The sequence below is a fragment of the Pithys albifrons genome, chromosome 3 (assembly GCF_047495875.1).
Source record: "Pithys albifrons albifrons isolate INPA30051 chromosome 3, PitAlb_v1, whole genome shotgun sequence".
In the NCBI taxonomy this organism is placed as follows: Eukaryota; Metazoa; Chordata; class Aves; order Passeriformes; family Thamnophilidae; genus Pithys; species Pithys albifrons.
The window spans coordinates 44,902,226-44,922,082 of NC_092460.1; the positions used below are offsets into that span (position 1 = coordinate 44,902,226).

At 42.6% G+C, this 19,857-nt stretch overlaps 1 protein-coding gene across 4 annotated transcripts; it reads left to right on the plus strand.

The window, feature by feature from the left end:
• Positions 1-2,410: 2,410 nt before the first annotated feature.
• STYK1 (serine/threonine/tyrosine kinase 1) lies at positions 2,411-15,480 on the plus strand. 4 transcript variants are annotated; one of them, XM_071549821.1, is made up of 11 exons: positions 2,411-2,489; positions 4,884-5,004; positions 6,857-6,961; positions 7,801-7,938; positions 8,874-9,122; positions 9,561-9,742; positions 10,918-11,001; positions 11,296-11,504; positions 11,629-11,669; positions 11,956-12,052; positions 12,671-15,480. In XM_071549821.1, exons 3-11 carry the CDS (start codon positions 6,895-6,897, stop codon positions 12,873-12,875), a joined length of 1,272 nt encoding a protein of 423 aa, XP_071405922.1. In that variant the 5' UTR covers positions 2,411-2,489; positions 4,884-5,004; positions 6,857-6,894; the 3' UTR covers positions 12,876-15,480. The 4 variants fall into 4 exon arrangements, with proteins under 4 accessions (XP_071405922.1, XP_071405921.1, XP_071405923.1 ...); XM_071549820.1 differs by lacking the exon at positions 2,411-2,489 and adding an exon at positions 2,758-2,886; XM_071549822.1 differs by lacking the exons at positions 2,411-2,489; positions 4,884-5,004 and adding an exon at positions 2,758-2,886.
• The last annotated feature ends 4,377 nt before the right edge of the window (positions 15,481-19,857 follow it).

The following is a 19,857-nucleotide window of genomic DNA, read 5'->3' on the forward strand; positions in this document are numbered from 1 at the left end:
GAAAGGAAAAAAGAAGGGAAAAGGAAAGGGAAAAGGAAAGGAAAAAGGAAAGGAAAAAGGAAGGGAAAAAGGAAAGGGAAAAGAAAAGGGAAAAGGAAAGGGAAAAGGAAAGGAAAAAGGAAAGGAAAATGGAAAGGAAAAAGGAAAGGAAAAAGGAGAGCAGAGGAAAAAGGAGAGCAAATGGAAAAGGACAGCAAAGGAAAAAGGAGAAGAAGGGGAAAGGAAGTCTATTTTTACCTCCAATCCTTGTTTATTACCAACAATCCTTGTATACTTTTACCAACGATCCTTGGTAATTACCAATTCTTGTCTATTTTTACCAACAATCCTTGCTAAATTCAGCTATTGGTGTTTGACACACATTAGCCCCTTATCTTCTGAGTTTCTACCCCTCTGTGGGCTTAGGTTGATGGTAAGATTAGTCCTAGTCTATCAGCCATAAACCATGGTTTAAAGTCTTACATTAGAGTGTGAAAGTAAGTCAGAGACTTCACAGCCTCTAAATTACTGACATAGAAGTGAATACCACAGTGATATTTGAGAAGAGGATCCTTTCACCTGAAAGTTTGGCATTTTTTCTTGTCTAGCAGCAGTTACTTGGAGTAGGCTCAACCCTGGAAGTTGAACTGCAAAATTAGCACCCCTGTGCTAATTTTAATTAAGTGCCCCTCACACAGGACAATGAATGGTTTGTGGTTGAATTTATTGCTGTTTAGTCCCAGAATCCCGTCTTGAGGCTGTGTGTGGTTTGGAAGGTTTGTAGCTGTCTTGGAGATAAAGAGGATGGTTATGTTAATAAGGCTGCCAGTCTGCTGCCTGTCAGGGTATTTATTGAGTCACAGTTGCCTGGGGGAAAAGCAGGGAGAGGGACGGGGCAGTTAAACAGGCAGCGCTTGCTTTGTGGATGCACAGACAATACGAGGCATAGCACGAAACGTTTGTTTTTCACAGGGCAATGAATGACTTCTGTCACTTTACTGAAGGAGGGAGAGGCTTGTGGATGAGTGAGGAGGATTATATAGTCTGAGGCCTGAACTCTGAACCACTAAAATAATCTTATCCAACCAGTCAGGCTGGGAGCACAATGGAGAGATTGATCGGGGAAATTAAAAGCAGCGCTGGGTGCTGCTTTTGCATGTGTTATCTTGAATATTAACCTTTTGCCTTTCCACACTCTCTTCCACAGCAGGGAGGGGGGAGAAGCTGAAAGGAGGAGGAATGTTTTCAATTATGTTTTTAAACAGGAATCTGAATCGGTTTTCCCAGGTGCCCTTGGGAAAGGAATCTGTGAAGCATAACTCATTGCAGTGAAGAAAATGAGGAAATCTCCTTTTGCATTTTAGCCTCTTTTTAATGGAGAATGAGGTATAAGACAGATCCCTTGCTGCTTCATGAAGACAATACTACAGAGAGTCAATACAAGTGTAGCAGAATGAGAGGAAAGCTGAAACCAGAGTCTAAGCCTACACTGTGCAGCTGTCCTGATCTTTTGAACTGAAGAAGCTTTTCAGCCTGGGAGGTTTCTCTCCTGCCTTCTGAGGGAATGAAAGTCCACATCCCAGGACTGTTTCACTAATACTGTTTTGCCAACTTCTGCCACTTGTTGTAGAGAGATCAAGCAATGAAGAAACCACTCCATTTTGCATGATGAAATAATTACCACATGGGTCATAAATGCCAGCTGGAAGAATAACTCCAGGGAGAATTTTGGGATGCACTGGTGTGCAAATATAGTCATATGTAGTCTCTTTGGTGCATAAATTACCTAATGTATTTTGCTATCTCAAGCTATTGACTCTGCCACAACTCCAATTTTCCCACAGCAATAACTATTTGAAGCACCAGAGTGTTAACAGGAGTAGTTGAGTTTTGCTGGAACAGTTGGCAGACACCACATCACCTGCCACATCTTCCCAGATGTTGGCTGGGAAATGAAGTTTGTCTCTCAACAGTTGTTTAACTCTTGTCATACAACTCCCTGAAGTAGGTAAGCAAATAATCTTGTGTAGACTCCTCAGCAGGACTCAGGAATCAGATTCACCAGTGACAGGGCAGGGCAGGGCAGCAGCTGGCACTGCAGACACGGGTTGGGTGGGGAGAAGATCCCCAGGACTGGAATGCTGAGGTGCAGTGGAGCTCCCACCCCATGGCTGTCCAGCTCTGTGGGCACCAAGGGCAGGAAAAGGTCACAAGGCAAGGTCAAGAATGTCGTCTGGTGTGGCTGGGGAGCTCAGGATGGTGTGAGTAAAGGGCAGGGCAGAGTTGATGGAAAATGCCTGCACAGCCTGAGCAGGAGGGGTACCAATGGGCAAGGCTGATTGTGAGAAAAGCCAGCGTTCTGCTGGCTCTTGGGGCATGTTTGAAGACTGTTAACCTTTCCTCTCTTTCTCCACCTGCAGGTTGTGTCCCTCAGAGGATGCTTTTTCAGCACCTGGAGCCTCGGGGGTTTTGTGCAGATTTTCTGTTCAGAGAACCCATTTTTCCTGAATGTGAGCCCATGACTGGCAGCACCTGATTCCTGTTTCTTCCAGCAGCCTCTCCCTCTTGATCTGTATTTATCTGCCTTTCCAGCTGCTCTCCGAGGGCTCTGCCTTGCTGTCCCTGTCCCCAGGGCAGCAGCAGCCAGGCAGGGAGAGCCTGGCAAAGGAGAGCCTGCCTGCCAGCTGCGTGTTGGGCATCCCTGGGCACGCACTGAGGAGACCTGGGCAAGGAGAGAACTGCAGCTGGGCGGGTCTGGGGCACAAAAATCAGTGAGGGAGGAACTTAGTCATGAGAATTACAACCACACCAAGGTAATCAGCAGCTCTGTTAGGAGTGGCCTCAAAGGAACTGGGAAGCAGCTGCGGGAAAAGACAACTGCAGGGCAGGAGAAGTGGTGCAATCCAGGTAAGTGGGAGAAGAGAGCCCTGTTGGAAGAGCAGTTGATGAGTGTTTAGTTTTTAAAAAGACCTTTATTAACAGAAATGTGATCTGAGTTGGAATGTAGCTGTACCATAAAGTCTGTGTATGTACATGTATATACATGTATATGTATATACATATATACATGTGTATATACATATATATATACATGTTCTTACTTCTTGTATTGGAGTTACTTCTAAATTTCTGTGATCATGATGATATGGGGGTTAGAGAAAAGAAGTAAGGGGGATATGTCCTCTACACACAAGTTAGTTTGAACAAAATAGCTTATAGGCACTTTTTAAGCAGGAAGGAATTAACAAAGTAATTAAGTTTCATATAAAATCAGTCTCAGTTCACTGAAACAGTGCAGGGTGATGCTTGTGTGGATAAATATGTTCAGTGTTTGGTTAAGTAATACCTGCCTAGGGCTGAATTCAGAACTAATTAACGTTTTACTTCCATCACTGCTGCTTGATTGTGGGGCAGTGAACTCTAATCCAAAGTGGTGCAGATACCTATAGATTTCCCTGTGTTTGCCTGGGTGTGTGCATGAGCTACTGACTAAGTGATAAACAAAATCTGTGTTAAATCCACCCAGAAACACCCAAAACTTGGGAAACTGCGACACTAAAGTTGTGCACACAGAGTCAGGTGGCTGTGAATTCCCGCAAGCAGATTGATCTTCCATTTCTTAAGCCATTAAGCAGCAATGTGATGTTATGCAATATTTTTATCACCCAGGAGGGTTTTTTTACAAGAGTTACATGCATGGTCATTTGAAAAGAATCCTTCATTCTTCTTATGTTCTGTGACAGCTTTTGCTCTGTAAGGAGACATTTTCAAAAGCAGTGTCTGATTTTGACTTCACAAAAGGAAATCATAAGTAAAAATTTTGAGAATTTGGCCTCTAGACTTTTCATATCCTAATCAGACTGCTCACTAAGGACTCTAGGTTAATATATTCCTCACTTTTCTTTTTTTAAAATTATTTTAACATATTTTGCAGATTACCTTTGAGGAATTACTTTTTGTGGCCTGAAGTCAGGGGTAATGTGATTAAGATACATGTTAATTCTTCAAAACCCATAATAAGGCTGTGTCTGCATAAGGAAAAAAATTTATTGTCTTAATCACCATTCAGGTTCTGTACCTTTTCACACTTCTGTACTTAGACTTCCTTACATGGCACTAATAAATGAATGTGAGATTATCTTTCTGCTGTGTTGAAAAGGAGCCAAGTTTGCCCTGAGTAACCCACCAGCTCAAATAGCAGCATGGACCTCATTATTTGCTGTTTTCTCCATGGTCCAGCTCTTCAGAAATGGTCAGCCTAATTTTCTTTCTCTCCCTTGACATTCTTCAGCAGCAGCTGCCCTGGGTTTGGTGTTCAAGTGCTGCTTCTAGTTGTGGACTAAGAGGAAATTGAGTCCCTGTCCGTGATTTTTGAAAGGCTTTGTTTTCTTACAGGGTGTTACAACTACCAGCTGGCTCCAAAGTGAGTTGTACTTCTAAATCTTTATGGCTGAGTGGTACAACCAGTACAACAAGCCACATTTTTTGTAATCCTTGTGAACAGGGACAGAGGTGACTCTGCTGTGTTAAAATCTCAGCTGCCTGGTCAGAATTTCCCATTTTTTCCCCATTCCCATTCAAGTGCAGTTGAAGCTGCTGCTTGGTAACCACAGGTGAGAGATGAGATGATTCCATGGTTCAGGGAAACCTTGCAAAGGTGTCATGACCTGCCAGGCCACGGGAAACAGTCTCTGAGGTCTTCTGAAGGCAGAAGAGACACAATATATAGTCTGACAAATGCATAGATTTTTGCAGAAATATGTTCTTATGGCATCAGGCTGTTAATCTTGGAACCTGTCAGACTTGTTTTGTATTTGTTTTGGAGGCTGCTTTTAGTAAAAGGGGGAAATGGCTCTGTTTGCTTTTCCATGGTGCTTCTTTTCTCCCTTTTCCCTCCCATTCAGTATCCACAGCTGCTGGGCTGTCCTGTCCTGGTGGTTCCTGGAATTCCTGGTGGCTCCTTTCCCTTTCAGTGCACGCCCAGGACATGAGGCTGGTGCAGAGCAGCTCCCTGAGCCTTGACTGGTGAGCACGTTCAAAGGTCATGAAAAAGAGGAGGAAAAGAATAAAAGCAGCAGAGAAATGGTGACTGGAAAAGCTTGGCAGTAAGGTCGTGCCACTGCAGGAAATTAAGTAGAAGGCATCATGGTGAAAGGATTTATTCTGTCTTTTATCAGTCAGGCAAGATGCTGGGCTGGAGTGGGCATTGCTCAGCTGGTCTTTAGTTGTATTCCAATTGCTCCTCATAATTAGTGGAAAACAAGTGGAAGAATAATTTTATAATAAAGTGGTGTGCAGTTAATGTGGGATAGGAAGTCTGGATAAATAATTGCATTGATTCTGTACCAGCTCGTAGCACATTTTAAATGAAGATCCAAATGAATCTTAGCCTTTGTTTTTGTCTTATTAAATTAAGCAGCTGTTTCTTTAGGCAAAATAGCTAATCACTGCACAGGGATTGACTCATTTGCACTGATGGTGGGAACTGCTGTTAGTCAGACACATTCGGTGGCAAAACTGTCTGTTTATTGTGAATATATCCAGCTTATTCTCCTTATTCCAACCTTAATGAGTCTGTGAATTCCAGTGAGTGGAATTCAGAGTATGTAAAACAGTACTAAAAAACCACAGTGGAACCAGCTGACATTTACCTGCAATTGCAGCAGTTCTCTAATGCAAATTCTGAATTTGGACCTTTTAAGGTATTTTTTGTCCCCTTTATCCTGGCTTGGTACTGGAAAACTGTCTTCAGATAATAAAATAAGTAATTGAGCACTGGCAATATGTCACCTGCTATGTCTTAGTTCCCCATGACTGTCATGTGGGCCCTACTGGAACACTGCAAAACATATTCAATGTATAATGGGAGTTCTGTGGGTTTCTGAGTTCCCATTCCTGTGAGGACAGGAATGTAAGAACTTCAATAATGCCACTGTTAGACAAATAATCTGCAGAAAGAGCCCAAGTGTGAGAATTCATTTGGTCTCAGCCTGAAAAGTAGCACTGAAAGGAACATCATAATTATCACACTGACCACAACTTCTTTTCCTGCTTCCTGAGTGTTGCAAGAGGATGGACACAGAGAGTGCAAATGGGTTTGTCTAATCAAACCTGGAGCTTGGACTGTTCATGACAGATTATACAACATAATTGCTGGCTAATGGTCCTAAAGTCTATTTCTCTGGGTCTCTTCATGAGTGTCTTTCTTATCTGTGAGTATCTGAGAGTGAAAGAAGCCAGGACTGTTCCTGGCTGTTGTGTGTGTGTGTTGGAGGTTGAAACCTTGAAACCAGGTGAATTTGCCAGCATATCAATCCAATCCAATTAAATTAAAAAAGGAAACAGACTATTCATGTGTCTTAAAGCACAGTTATATTTCACTGTCCTCTTCTTACTGCCTCTGTTGTGTGAGTGACCCAGCCCAATTTCACTCATTAATTTTACTTGTGAGAACAAACTCTGTTTAATGTTCCATCACCCAAGTCCATAAGACCAATGCTACATATTATTATTAACATTTGCCACTCATTGCCAAAAATAAAGTCATTACTTACAGGATAAAAGTCTGTGAAATGTTCTAGATGATGCTGTGTGTGAAGCTGTTAAGTCTGAAACTTTTGGCAGTGCTTATAAGAAGCAGTGATGGAATGCCTTGCCTTCCTATCACTCATCACTACTCCCTACTTTGATTTTTGCAGTTTAGAAATAGCAGTCCAGGCCCTCTGATGGTCAGGGCAGCACCACAGAAACTATTCGTCTTACAATTCAGATAGTATACTTAATGTAGGGGTAGAAAGCTCCATGCTCAGTTCACTTGTTGCTTCAGAACCAGCCTTTCTCCTAACAAATGCTGTTATTTTTCCTCGTGTCTGTGCAGAAGGCAGAGGTTGGAGAGCTCCTTGCCTGGAACTGAACATGGCAGGGGATGTGAAAAGGTTCACACGGACGCTACTGGAATGCAGCAGCAATGACAAGCTGTGTGGTAAGATCCACAGACCCCTTTAGAATACTAAAGCTTACTAATATTTTCATAATAAAGCTCATTAACTTTATAGTAATAAAGTCTATTAGCTTTCACATACCAAGCAGGAAGTCCAGCTTTATTAAAAATCAGACCGAGCCCTTTCCCCCTCCTCCAGCTGCATCCCAGCCCACACAGAAAAATGGGATTGAGCCTTCCTTGTGCCTCAGGGGAGACACTTTTACAGGGATGCAGCCTTTGGGGCAGGAATCAGCTTAACATATCATGTTAGAGAATTTCTACTTTGAGTGAGACATCCAGTCATCATTAAAGATTCCCTGCAGCTTCCCAGAGGGCCAGTTTTGTGAGATTCTTATTTCATGACTTTCTGGCATCTTTGGGAACTGAAATGTTATCTTGCCCTATGCAAAAATAGCACCAACTCAAAAGAAAGGTGGTTACCTTCACAAACCTTGTTAACTGTGATGTCTCCCAGTCAAATTCCAAAGCAGGTGACCACAGCCTGTTTTCTTTAAAATTCTCTGTACCATTTTAACGGAAGGGGATGCAGCTGTGGTTGCACATGTATTTGTGATGGCACAGCAATGCCCAGCCCTTCCCACTCCCTGCTGTCCCTCTGCATGTGCTGGTTCTGTTTCAGTGCTGGATGGTCCTCACAAAAGGCTACAATGCCATTAAGTCACCTAAATAAGTTTTGAAAAACAGGGTGGCAGCACTCTCAGTGTTCAGCTGCTCTTCCAAGGAGCAGGGGATGGAACACACAATTTTGGGGGTTGAAAGTTGCTGAAATGGATTGTTGGTACTTATTCCCTGCCTTTTTTCCCTTTCCCCAATGCCAGTGGTGCGTGAGCATCAGACTGAAGTGATTGTTGTCCCCGTTCTCCTCGTGGGGTTTTTTGTCATTGTGCTCACTGTCATTCTGTGGCTCCACTGTCGAGGCATGAGGGCAAAGCAGGAGCAACCCCCACCATCCCAAGGTAAAAAAAGAAAAGTGCTTTCATTCAGGGGAAAGTGTGTTGTTTTCAGTGGCCAGAAGTCAATCCCATTTCCCCATTGCTTGAGCTGGCAGGCAGCACCATTTATGAAGATCCTGAGTGACAATCCAGTGAATATTAGAAAAACTGGGAACTCTGATTTGCTCCACTTTGCAACAGCAATGGTGGAATCTGTAGTGCAGATGGATCTGAGAAAATCTAAAGCAGAATATCATATAGGCTGTTTAACATAGACATGAGAGCTACCAAGTGCATTTATGTGACAGCCTTCCAAAGGCCACTGCAAGGAGGGTTTCACTGGGGTGATTATGAATCACAGTAATTTGGAGGTAGATCACAGCTAGTTAATCCATTTTCTATACTGCCAGTTAAGAAATTTAATTTCAAGCTGCTGTCTCCCACCTCCTATGGAGATAACATGAACATGGTGAGGGGGTAAGGAAAGGTTTGTTGGTCCATGTGTTGCTGTGTGGAAATGAAAATATAGTTTTGAGCTTATTTGGGGTTTGTAGAGGCCTTTTAAGACCATATTAAGGGAAATAATTGAGAATAAAGATAAGGCCTTTGTGTGAACACCCTGCGCATGTCCCTTTCATAGCAGCTAAGAGCTGAAAATAAAAAGAAATGGTCATTGCTTGAAAGGGAATGAAATAAAAATGTGTCTGATCTAGAAAGTTTATGTAGTTAAATATAGGAAAAATTTCTAGAAATTTCTAACCTCATTCTCATAGAGTGGGAGATAAATTCTTTCTCCTTTTCAAGGGCCAGGATAAGGTACAATAACAATTCCTTACTTTGTCCTGATTTCCGTAACACTGTGGAGCACAAATTAAAGAGGATAGAAGGATGAGCATTGCCACCTTTTACAAGAGCTCATCTGCCTGTCTTTATGCATGAGGTGTATTTGCTTTTGTCAGTGAAGAAAAGGAACCATCAGGACTCCTGCTCAGCAGAGAACAGCTACATCCAGCTGAGAGAGGCATCTGTGGAGAGCCTGCTACAATCTGCATCCCTGACCCTGAAGGAGCTCCAGATACCTCGGGAGAAACTCCTGCCAGGCCCCTGGCAGCTGCTAAGACATGGTGGCCATGGGAGCATCTACAGAGCACACCTGGAGACTGGGAGCTCTGGGAAGACCAGGACTGTGGTGCTGAAAGCATTGCAAGGTGAGGCACCTGCTCAGGATCTGCTTTCACAGACTATTCAGACTATACTCTGTTGGAAGGGACCCACAAGGATCATCGAGTCCAACTCTTAAGTCAATGGCCCACACAGGGGATTGAACCCATGACATTGGCATTATTACCACCAAGTTTTAAACAACTGAGCCAATCTCAGGACTAGATCTGTGTGTCATGGGCACAATGCTGGGCACAACTTGGCCAGTCACTACTGGGCAAGACCAAGCTGTGTCCTGTATCATGTTAGCTGCTCAGAATGGTATTTTTGTGGGAATGTCTTGGTAGGATTAAAGACTTGCTGACCATCTCGATTTTAAGCTACTCACCCTGTCCTTTGCTACTTCTGTTGTTTGGTTTTATTGCATAGGTTTTATATGTTTGCTGTATTTTTCATTTGGTTTTGGTTTTTTTCTTTTCTTTCAGGCCTGGCTAGTTCCCAGGAAGTAAAGGATTTCCTGGGAAGGATTAAATTCCATCAAAACCTTGGCCATCACGAGAACTTGGTTGAACTGGTTGGATGTTGTGTAGACCAGCTCCCACTTTATATGGTCATGGAGGACGTGTCTCTTGGTGACCTGCTGACCTTCTTGTGGACATGTCGGAAGGTGAGCCAAAAGAAGTGATGGCAGAACAGCTCCTGAAATTCCTTAGGTACATTTCTATCCATAAATCATAGTCCATAAGTCATAGATGATTCTTTTCATCTCTCCATGCATCAGTTTAAACTATTTCCATCCGCCAGAGAAGTTCCACACAGGTCTAAACTAGAATACCTTCTATTCTATTGACCTAGTTCTGTAAAGTTAAACCAAACTTTGTCGACCATTGTAGCCCCTTGAAGGGTATGGCAGGCACTGGAATTAGAGTGAGAATTGATACAGCTTCCTGAATTTCTATAGTTTGAAATAATGTCTCCCTTCAAATGCTTTGAAGAAAGCAGAGCAGTTACAGCATCAGGGAGAAGGTCATTAAATGACAACTAATTGCTTAAAAGATAAGAAATAGAATATAAGAATGAAAGGTTGGTGCTTGCACTGGAGGGAGGTCAACTCTCTAGGACCTGCTGCTGATTGTGGCATGCATTAATAACCTAAAGAAATGGGATGACAGTGAGGTGATGATGGTTACTGATGATTTCAGCCAGTAAAGGCAAGGGCTGACCCAGAGGAATTGCAGAAGGATCTGCCAAGATTGAGAGACTGGCCAATGAAAAGAACAGAGGAAATTCAGCAAGTCTAAAAATGAAATGATGCACAGGTAGAAAAGCAATCTTAGTTTTACATATGTAAATGATGGGTTCATATCTGCCCATTGCTGATGAGGAATACAATCTGAGGGTATGAGGTCTGGAAATATGCAGTCCATGGAAAATGTTAACTCAAGCTAAAAAGAACCCTAAATACAAGGGGAGGTTCAGATTGGATCTCAGGACAAAGTTTTTCACCCAGAGGGTGGTTTGGGCACTGAACAGGCTCCCCGGGCAGTGGGCACAGTGTCAAACCTCACAGAGCTCAGGAAATGTTGGGACAATGCTCTCAGGCACATCATGGAATTCTTGGGATGTCCTGAGCAGGGCCAGGATTGGAACTGATGACCCTGATGGGTCCCTTCCAACTCAGCATATTCTGGGATTCTATTCACTCAATTTATGATCAACTGTGAAATTACATGGGGGAGCATGAGATTAGATGGTACTCATTTTATGAGATTAGAAGGAACCATTCCCCCACACCATCCTGCTGCTCTGGCATCTGTTGGACCCAAACCAATCTGTCTCCAGGACAAGCTGGCAGTGAATGGGACCCCCTGTGACCTCACTGAGAGGCAGGTGTATAACATTGGACAGCAGGTTGCAGCAGCTCTGGTAAGTCTGCTCATATTTGCTGCTTTTTTGTCCTTCTTGCTTTGTTGCAACACAAGTCTGTGTGGTGGTCTAAGTCTTCTTGGCCCAAGCACTGAGTTTTTGGGCTTTGTTAAAACAGAGTCCAGTGTGCTTGAAAGATGTTGGTGCCTCTATTCCACAGTGTGGAAGACAAGCATAAACTAAGTGAAAACTTATATATCAATTACAGACCCTTTTAAAATGATCATGTTTACTTTCTTTTCCAACTTTCCAGGCTTAAAATGATCATGTTTTCTTTCTTTTCCAACTTTCCAGGCTTACCTTGAAGAAAAGCAGCTGCCCCATGGTGATGTTGCTGCCAGGAATGTCCTCCTTCAGCCCAACTTCACGGCGAAGCTCTGTGGTTTGGGTCTGGCCTATGAAACTCACACTCGTGGGGCCACCTCAGTCACAAGGGGGGTGCCAGTCAAGTGGCAGGCACCAGAGAGGCTCCTGAAGAAACCCCCCAGCATCAAGGCAGACATGTAGGGTTTAATTTTTGAGTCTGTCAGACCTCTCTTTTTCACTCCTTCATGTATCATTTCATGTCCTGAAGGCATATCCATCCCAGCAAAATGCTCCACGTGGTTTTGTTTTCTTTTCTTGCAGATGGTCTTTTGGAATTCTGCTGTATGAAATGATTACATTAGGTAAGAAGATGTAGTGAAAATTAAAAAAAAATGTAGGGAAGCAGCAAATTAAGAAGACCCAAATTCTCAAATTTCAGAATGTAAAGTTGGGCCATTTAAACAAACACCCTGTTTTTTCCCAGCTTGCAAAGTCTTGGCAATTCCTTTTAGGCTTTCTGTCAGTGTGCATTGTGGTAGGAAAGAAACTGGATTTTGGTATGGAATGGAGGCAGTCTTGCATAGAAGCTGCTATTTGCAACCATTACCTTACAGTTTTTTCCTACTGTTACTCCTTTTGCCCTTCCAGGTGCTCCACCATACCCTGAGGTGCCACCTTGTGCCATCTTATCATACCTGCAGAGGCAGAACATTATGAAGCAGCCCTCCAGCTGCCAGCAAGCCATGTAAGCCACTTGCCTTATGAACAATTAAACGAGATCTGCAAGAGCTAAATGAGGGCAGGCATAGAAAACCAGATCTTACACAAGATCTCTAAGTGTAGACTAAGCTGAGTAACTTGTTCTGATGTGTGTCACATCTGCTGCATGAAACCTTGATGGCCAAAAACCTTTCCTTCTTTTGCAAATTACACTTGTTTCTATCTCCTTATGTGCCCTTGCATTTTGTCACTCCCTGCAAGGTGCAGGAGTACTCTGGAGTCATCTTTCTCCTCTAAGTTTTGGGCTATTCACTGAAATGAAAAGAGGAAAGCTCTAAGGCAGGTTTCCTTGTGTGAAGACATAATTTTTTCTAATATTCTTTTAATTTTTTCTTCCATAATTCTGTTTCAAAAGGGGATACCAGACAATCTTTTTCCCTTTCCATACTCCCAGCTGACATCCTGGCAAACAACTGCATGTCCATACATTATGTGGCTGCAGATTTCAAAGGGTTATTGAAAGAACTTGACATGAAGGAGAGAAAGGGGAGTTCTCCAGACATTTGAAATATGACTTGACTGTAGTAAAACTTGCTGTTGGTGTTTCTCATTCCCAGTGTTTTCCTGCTTCTCCATCCTACAGGTACAGCATCATGAGGTCCTGCTGGCAGTGGGATGCAGCTCACAGGCCTTCTCCAGCACAGCTCATCTGGTCCCTCAAAGCAGCAGTGAAGAGCAGCAATGGCCACAGAGTTCTGCAGGTGCCTGAGCCAGTGGTGCCTGAACTCTATGCTGATGTTGCTGGTGTTGATGTGCACAGTCTGGTGAGGGAATACACCATCCTCTGAAGGGCACGTGTTGGTAAAGGGGAAATCTCTTGAATTTTCCCTTCCTAAATATTTTGCAAGCTCAGAATGAGGTGTGTGTGTGTTGGAAGGGATCCCTCTGGTTTTCAAACATATTTATATGTCACATCTCTCCTCCAGGCCAGACAAAACAAACTATTATTATTAATATTAAACCAGTGTGTTGAGTTCATTCTGCCAGTGGTCATTTGAGAGCAAAGTGTGCTTGGGGAACTGCAGAAAATGCAATGAGAAACTTGAGTTGAAGGAGTGTATTAGGTTTGTGTGGCAAAGTTTTGGTTATGGGGTGGACTCCAGGGGCGACTTCTGTGAGAAGATGCCAGAACCTTCCCCCATGTCTGGTGGAAACAGGTCCTGCTGCTGGCCAAGGCTGAGCCCAGCACCAACACTGGCAGCACCTCTAGGACTGCATGTTTAAGGGTAAAAAATACTGCACAACAGCAGCCAGAAGAGAGGAGTGAGAGCATGTGAGAGAAACAGCCCTGCAGACACCAGGGGCAGTGGAAAGGAGGGGCAGGAGCTGCTCCAGGTGCTGGAACTGAGGTTCCCCTGGAGCCCATGGGGGTCCACAGGGGAGGACAGACCCACCTGCAGCCCCTGGAGGAGCCCACATGGAGCAGGTGGGTGCCCAAAGGAGGCTGTGAGCCCATGGGCAGCCTGTGCTGGAGCAGAGTCCTGGCAGGGACCTCTGGAGAGAGGGACCCACGCTGGAGAGGGACTGCACCCCTGGACAGGCACCCACATTGAAGAGGGACTGCACCCCTGGACAGGCACCCACACTGGAGCAGTTTGTGGAGAGCTGCTCCTTCAGGGAAGGACTCAGACTGGAGAAGTTCCAAGAACATCCCACACTGGAGCAAGGAAAGAGTGTGAGGAGTCCTCCCCATTAAGGAGGAAGGAGCAGCAGGGACAAGGTGTGATGGACTGACCACAACCCCTCTGCTGGACTGAGGCAGAGAAATCAGGAGTGAAATCAAGCCTGGGAAGGAGGGAGAGGTGAGGAAAGGCATCTTAAGATTTGGGTTTATTTCTCATTGCCCTACCCTAACTTGATTAGCAATAAATTAATTTCCCCCAGGTCAAGTCTATTTTGCCATAATGGTAATTGGTGACCCATTTCTCCCTGTCCTCACCTTGACCTGTGACCCTTTTGTTCTGTTTTCCTTCCCCTGCCCAGCACAAGTTTACTGGAAGTCTTTCCCCATCCTTTCTGTCGCAGGAAATGCATCAGTTGGATATTCAAAAAAGTAGATATGCTGGGGAAGTGTTCAGTAAATGTCTGGGATTTCTCTAGTGCTTTATAGTTTAAAAAAACCCCAAACAACAAACCCCCAAACATCCACAACAACAGCAAAACCAATGCAAATTAAAAAGCCATGTTCAATATTTGTATGTCATAACAGAAGCTGTACAGAGCTTAGCTGAAAATATTTGATCATTAATTTTTATGGACATGCAGATTTGTGAAAAATTAGAGGCACTTGGAGTTGTGAACATTTTGCCTTCATTTCAAGAGACGCAGAATCAGTCTGTGAAAGGAATTTTCTCCCTTCTGCTGTTGGTGGTTTCTAAGCTGACAGTGCCTTAAGGTTTTTTCTCTCATTATTTTGGCACTTTGAGCATTAAAGGTACTTGTGAAATGCACATTAAAAGGAATAATTTTACCATTCTGTGTGAAGAGTAGATTCAATGTTCACTCAGTATCCTTCCAATGGCTCTTGCATGAATTTGAAGGGCACAGAGACCCACAAAAAGCCACTTGCAGTTGGTGATATTCATTAGGTTTCAGTGTTTTCATAAAGTGGAATCCCTGATGATTTCAGAACCAGTTTCAGGCCTGCAGCATCCTATGGGACCAAAATGAGGACCAAAATGGGGGTGGAAATGGGGGTGGAAAAGCTAAATGGTGGCTTTTCAAAAGGAAATCTTCAACCACTTTAGGTATTAAACATATACAGCTGCAAAAAGAAACATCCTGGTTTCCATCAGAACTTAGTGATCTTTCAAAGACAATGTTAAGGAGTTTTCTATTTTGAATGTAAAAGAATATGATTTTTTTTCCTGTATCACTTAGGCTTTGTTAGAAACTATGTTTCCATGCAGAAATAAATATCATGTGGGTTCATACAGCATGTGTATCACCTATGTACATTGCAAAGTCCACTAAAGAGGGCTCATTCCCTCTGCCTTTTCTCATGGTGTTGGCCAATTTCCACCTTGATATCCATAAACCCTTCATGGTCTCAATCTGACACAAAGAAATGAAACTTTTTCTTTTCCAAGTGCTCAAGTAATAACATCCTCTTCTCTCTCCCTCACTTGAAAACAGGTTCAAAGCTACCTGGGAAATTATTTAGGTCACATTCACAGTTACCAGGCATTTTGGTGAATAAACTATTCATTAAAGCCAGTGTTTGATTTTTCGAGCCTGCTGCTCAGGAATGGGATATTCTCAGAGGTTTTAGCTGTGCCAGGTGTGTTTCAGACAGGTAATACAATCTCAGAGCTGCTGCAGGGCTGGTGAATGAGGCACAGGGAGCCTTGTCCCAGGGAACAAGCACAGCCCTGTTCTCAGAGCACAGAGAGCAAAGTCCTGTGCACACAATGCTCAGGTTTTGTGTCTGCTGTCAAAGCTCTGATCAGGGGAATCCATGGGAATTCTGCCTGCTGAGCATCCCACAGCCTCGGACAAAAGAGCTGCTTTGGTGTCTCCTGAAAGCAAATCTGTGCCAAGAGCCTGCCTGTGAATTTGTCCATAGTGAGAATTTGACATTTTCCTACTCTATGATAAGGTCTCATTTAAGTCCCCTCAATTAACTGGTCTCTTTCTCTATGTAAGCACTCTTATTCTGATTTGATTTTTTCCCTCCCAGACTTAGAAGTGACTAAATCTAAATCAGATTAAGTTTTATAGTGGCATAGAAGGAATTCTACATGTAGAGTTACCCTGTTCATGGGAATAGGGGTTATTTTAGCCACTGGTCTGGAAAGCAGAAGGAACTATCCTGTGTGTAAAATAACTGTGGGTTATCAGCCTCCCACAGGAGCAGGTGGGAATGAGCACTGCTCTGGCAGAGCTGGCACTTCTGAGCACTCTGAATCTTTCTTTGCAACAGTAATTAACTAGCAAGAAGTAATATGTTTGAAATAAGCTCCCAATTAAATATAAAATATTTCTGCAGACATGTATTTTAATATTTTTAATTAATTAAAATTCCCTTTTATTTTTTTTCTCTACTTCTTGACCAGAGTCTTGTCATCAAATATATGAGTCAGAACTGCTAATTAATTCTGTTGTTCTGGTGGGTTTGTTTGTTTGTTTGTTTTGGGTTTTGTTTTGGTTCTTGTTTTTTTTAATTACAATGAAATGAGGTCATTATGAAATCTATTAATATATTCTTGTGTGGAAAGTAAATTGAATAATATTTACTAATAAAGCACAAGTTTGGCAGAAGAGATTCACGAGTATTTTGATGATTGAAGCCTCTAAACTTCATGACAGTGAATCCTACCTAATGTTGTGGCCTTGGGTTCTTTATATTTATTTTACTGTTATTTTTATTATTATATATGATATTAAATATATCAGTAATAAATAATTATATTTATTACTATAATAGTATGAACAATATTTTAATAATCGGTATATAATATATAATTTTAATGAATAATAGTAAAATTGTATTATATTAATAATTAATATTGTAATAATAGTTATTATTTTATATATTAACAATTATTATTACCTAATCTGTATAAATATGACTTTATAATCCCCATTCCACACTTTGCAGATTCACAACTCCCACACCCCCCATCAGGCAGTCAAATAAATACCTTACATAAGCAGTGGTTATTTGAGTTCTTTGACTGCAATATGAGATTTTAATAGAAAATGTTTATGATAACAATTACCTGAAAGTGGAAAACCAGAATAGGTGGGGGTTTTCTGTCTCACACTAATTCACCCCACCTCTTTTTCTGTACATTTTAAGGGGCAGCACAAAACTCCACAGGAAAAATCCCATTCCCAAATTGTAGCCATTAATTGAACCATTAATTAACAATAAGTCAAGAAACCAATTGTTGCTGAGGGGAGGAACTTCCATCACACAAAAGGCTAAAGCTGAGTTGGAACTGCTGCTTTTTTCCAAGCTGTGCCACCAGGCAGGTCTTGGATGCTTTTCCAAAGTGGAATAACTTCCTGGTCATGGCCAAAGCAGCAGGAATTTTATTTAAATTAACTTACTGCCAAATAGTGCAGACTTTTGGTTACTGACTTGAACACTGAGGTGGGGGAAAAGTGAACAATTAAATAAATATTTCTAAATATTTATTGTAAAGAGCTTTTTTCCTCTTTCCCCCAACTCAATTTTATTCCATGACCGCAGCAATGACTTTTTCCATGTGTCTCCTCACATCCCTCCTCCCTTTTGGGGGTGTTGCTCTTCCTTTAACCTGTTTGAGCAACAGCCTTTGATACTTGTTTCTTTATATCTTGCTCAAGAAGATGCTCCTAGACTGGGTGGCATGTTCAGATCCTCCCTGGCGAGCAGGTTTGGACAACGAGCCCTTTGCAGAGAGGAGATTTTTGTAGCTTGGACAACCCAACACCAGGTGCAGAAGCAGAGAAGATGTCCAAGCCACAGAGAAGTGTCATTGCACTCCATCAACCTAAATCCCATTCCACAGGGGATGTCACACTTCTGTCTGTTGTCTGATTTCTGGGAAAATATGAAAATATTACAGTAAGAGAATATGCCAAAATACAAACCTGCCTTAACAGGTCTGGGATTTTTCAAGAGCTCAGAAATTGGTCCAAATATCCACTTGATTCTGCCTTCTGGAACAGTCAAAAGTTTGCAAATTTTGGGAAACATGTTCATAATAAAACAGAAGAGCAGATGCTAAATACTTCTAAGTTGCCAGAAAATCCAACAAAATGGAAATGGCAAGAAGAAAAAGCATTTTTATTTTTTCCAGACTTGCACCATGACTCCTTTTTTTGTTCCAGAGAAAGAAGGCACTGATAAATGTAACAATGAGCTTTGAAGAGCTGCTGCTCAGAGACAATCCAGCAGTGTTTCCTTGGAACTATGTCAGGAGCAGGAACCACCTCCTTGTTGCTGGTTCTGGCAAAGAAATCAGAGCTGTTCCAAGGCCACAATATCCAAATGTTACAATGCTCTGTTCCCAGAGATGATAAAGGGTTTCTTTCATCAAGGAAAGATAATATGAATATACAGAATGCCCACTGCAAATTTGACTGTGTAAAGAGCTTAAGCTTGTTATTAGAAGTGTAGAAATCAGGAGGACAAGCAGTTGTGAACATCTGTGCACCTGTATTTCCCCAGGTGCAGGCTGGAGACAATGTTTTTCAAAGAGCTAAAAATGGCATCTAGAACTTACGAGTGTGAAGGAATAAAATGCAAACTGTGTGATATCAGCCCTGTCCTTGCTCATTTCTGTTACATGTCCCTAGGAAGAAACACAGTGAGATCTGAAATATTCCAGTGTCACCTCTGAACACCCACTGGAAAATGGAACAATACTTATTTTAGATTATTCTAATCTGTATTACCATCTTCTCCACACACTCTTGCATGGTGCATTGCTGACCGATTCCTGCCTTTCTTGGCTCTCATTCTAAAAGGCTTTTTTGCCTGTTGTTCTCTGCTTTTTCTATCCTAAAAGCTTTATTCTATTGCCCTTCATATCTGCAGGGTTATACCACTCCTCCAATTATAAGCTTATTTTGCTGTTGGGCTCAGAATAAGAGAAAGAAAACCCATCCCTGTGTTAACTGTTCACTCCCTTGCCCTGCCACAAAGGTGGTGGGTTGACAGGAGTGTATTTGTTGTGGGAATGTCATGGGATGTGAGGAACTTTTCAGCCCTGCTCACTGTTTGGCTGCCAAGTATCTTTGGGAATTAAGGATTGCTAATAAATGCTATAGAGAAATAAATGCTATACATGGAAGCAGGAGGAGAACATAAAGATCCTAGTTTTCAAGTGATGACATTGCTAGAACTGCATTAAGATTGAATGGAATGGATTATCAGCTGAAGGAAAAACTGATCTGGTTCATCTCCTGTCCAGTCTTTATTCCCCTTTATTCCTGTGCTGGAAACACACATGGATGGGGATGGGTTTGCCCCAACATACAGCGAAAAGTTACATCCTCTGCAAATTGTAGGGATTTATAAATGTAGGGATTTGCATTCCCAGAGGGCTACTGTTACATGGAAAACCATTCCAAAGGAGTCAAGAAGCAAGGCAGCAAAACCAAACCTCAAAGGGCTCTATCCATTGGCTCAAGGATGGTGAGGGTCAGGGACTGCTGCTGCTGGGGAGCTCTGTAGGTTCCTGGATGGTGTGTGGACACTGCAGGAGATGGCTCAGGGGATGAGAGAATTCTGACAAAAAGCCAAAACAGGGTGCTGAGCTCTGCCAAAGACTCTTCTAAGCTGTGGAGGGAAATAGAGACTAGACAGGAGATGAACCAGATCAGTTTTCCCTTCAGCTCACAATCCACTCCATTCAACCTTAATGAAGTTCTAGCAATGTCATCACTCGAAAATTAGGATCTTTTTGTTCCTCCTGCTTCCATGTATAGCATTTATCCTTCTATTTATAGCATTTATGAACAACCTTTTAATTCCCAAAGAACAATACAACATGCAGATGACATTGGCCAGTGTAAAGTAAGGGAGAATCAGACTCTTACCTTACAGAAAGATCCAGCTTTTCCAGGAGAATATTAACTATTTCCTGCAACACTTGTATATCCAGGCCTGAGCTGTGCTTTGGAATGCCTGCAAGCTTCCAGAACACAAATCCTTGGCACTTGCAACATCCTCCTAAAGACTGGCAGTATGAGCTGGGGCACCGGCTGTTTGTGGTGGGCTGTGCTCTGCTTGGGTCAGTCCTGCTTGAGCCAGTCCTGCTTGGGCCAGTCCTAAGC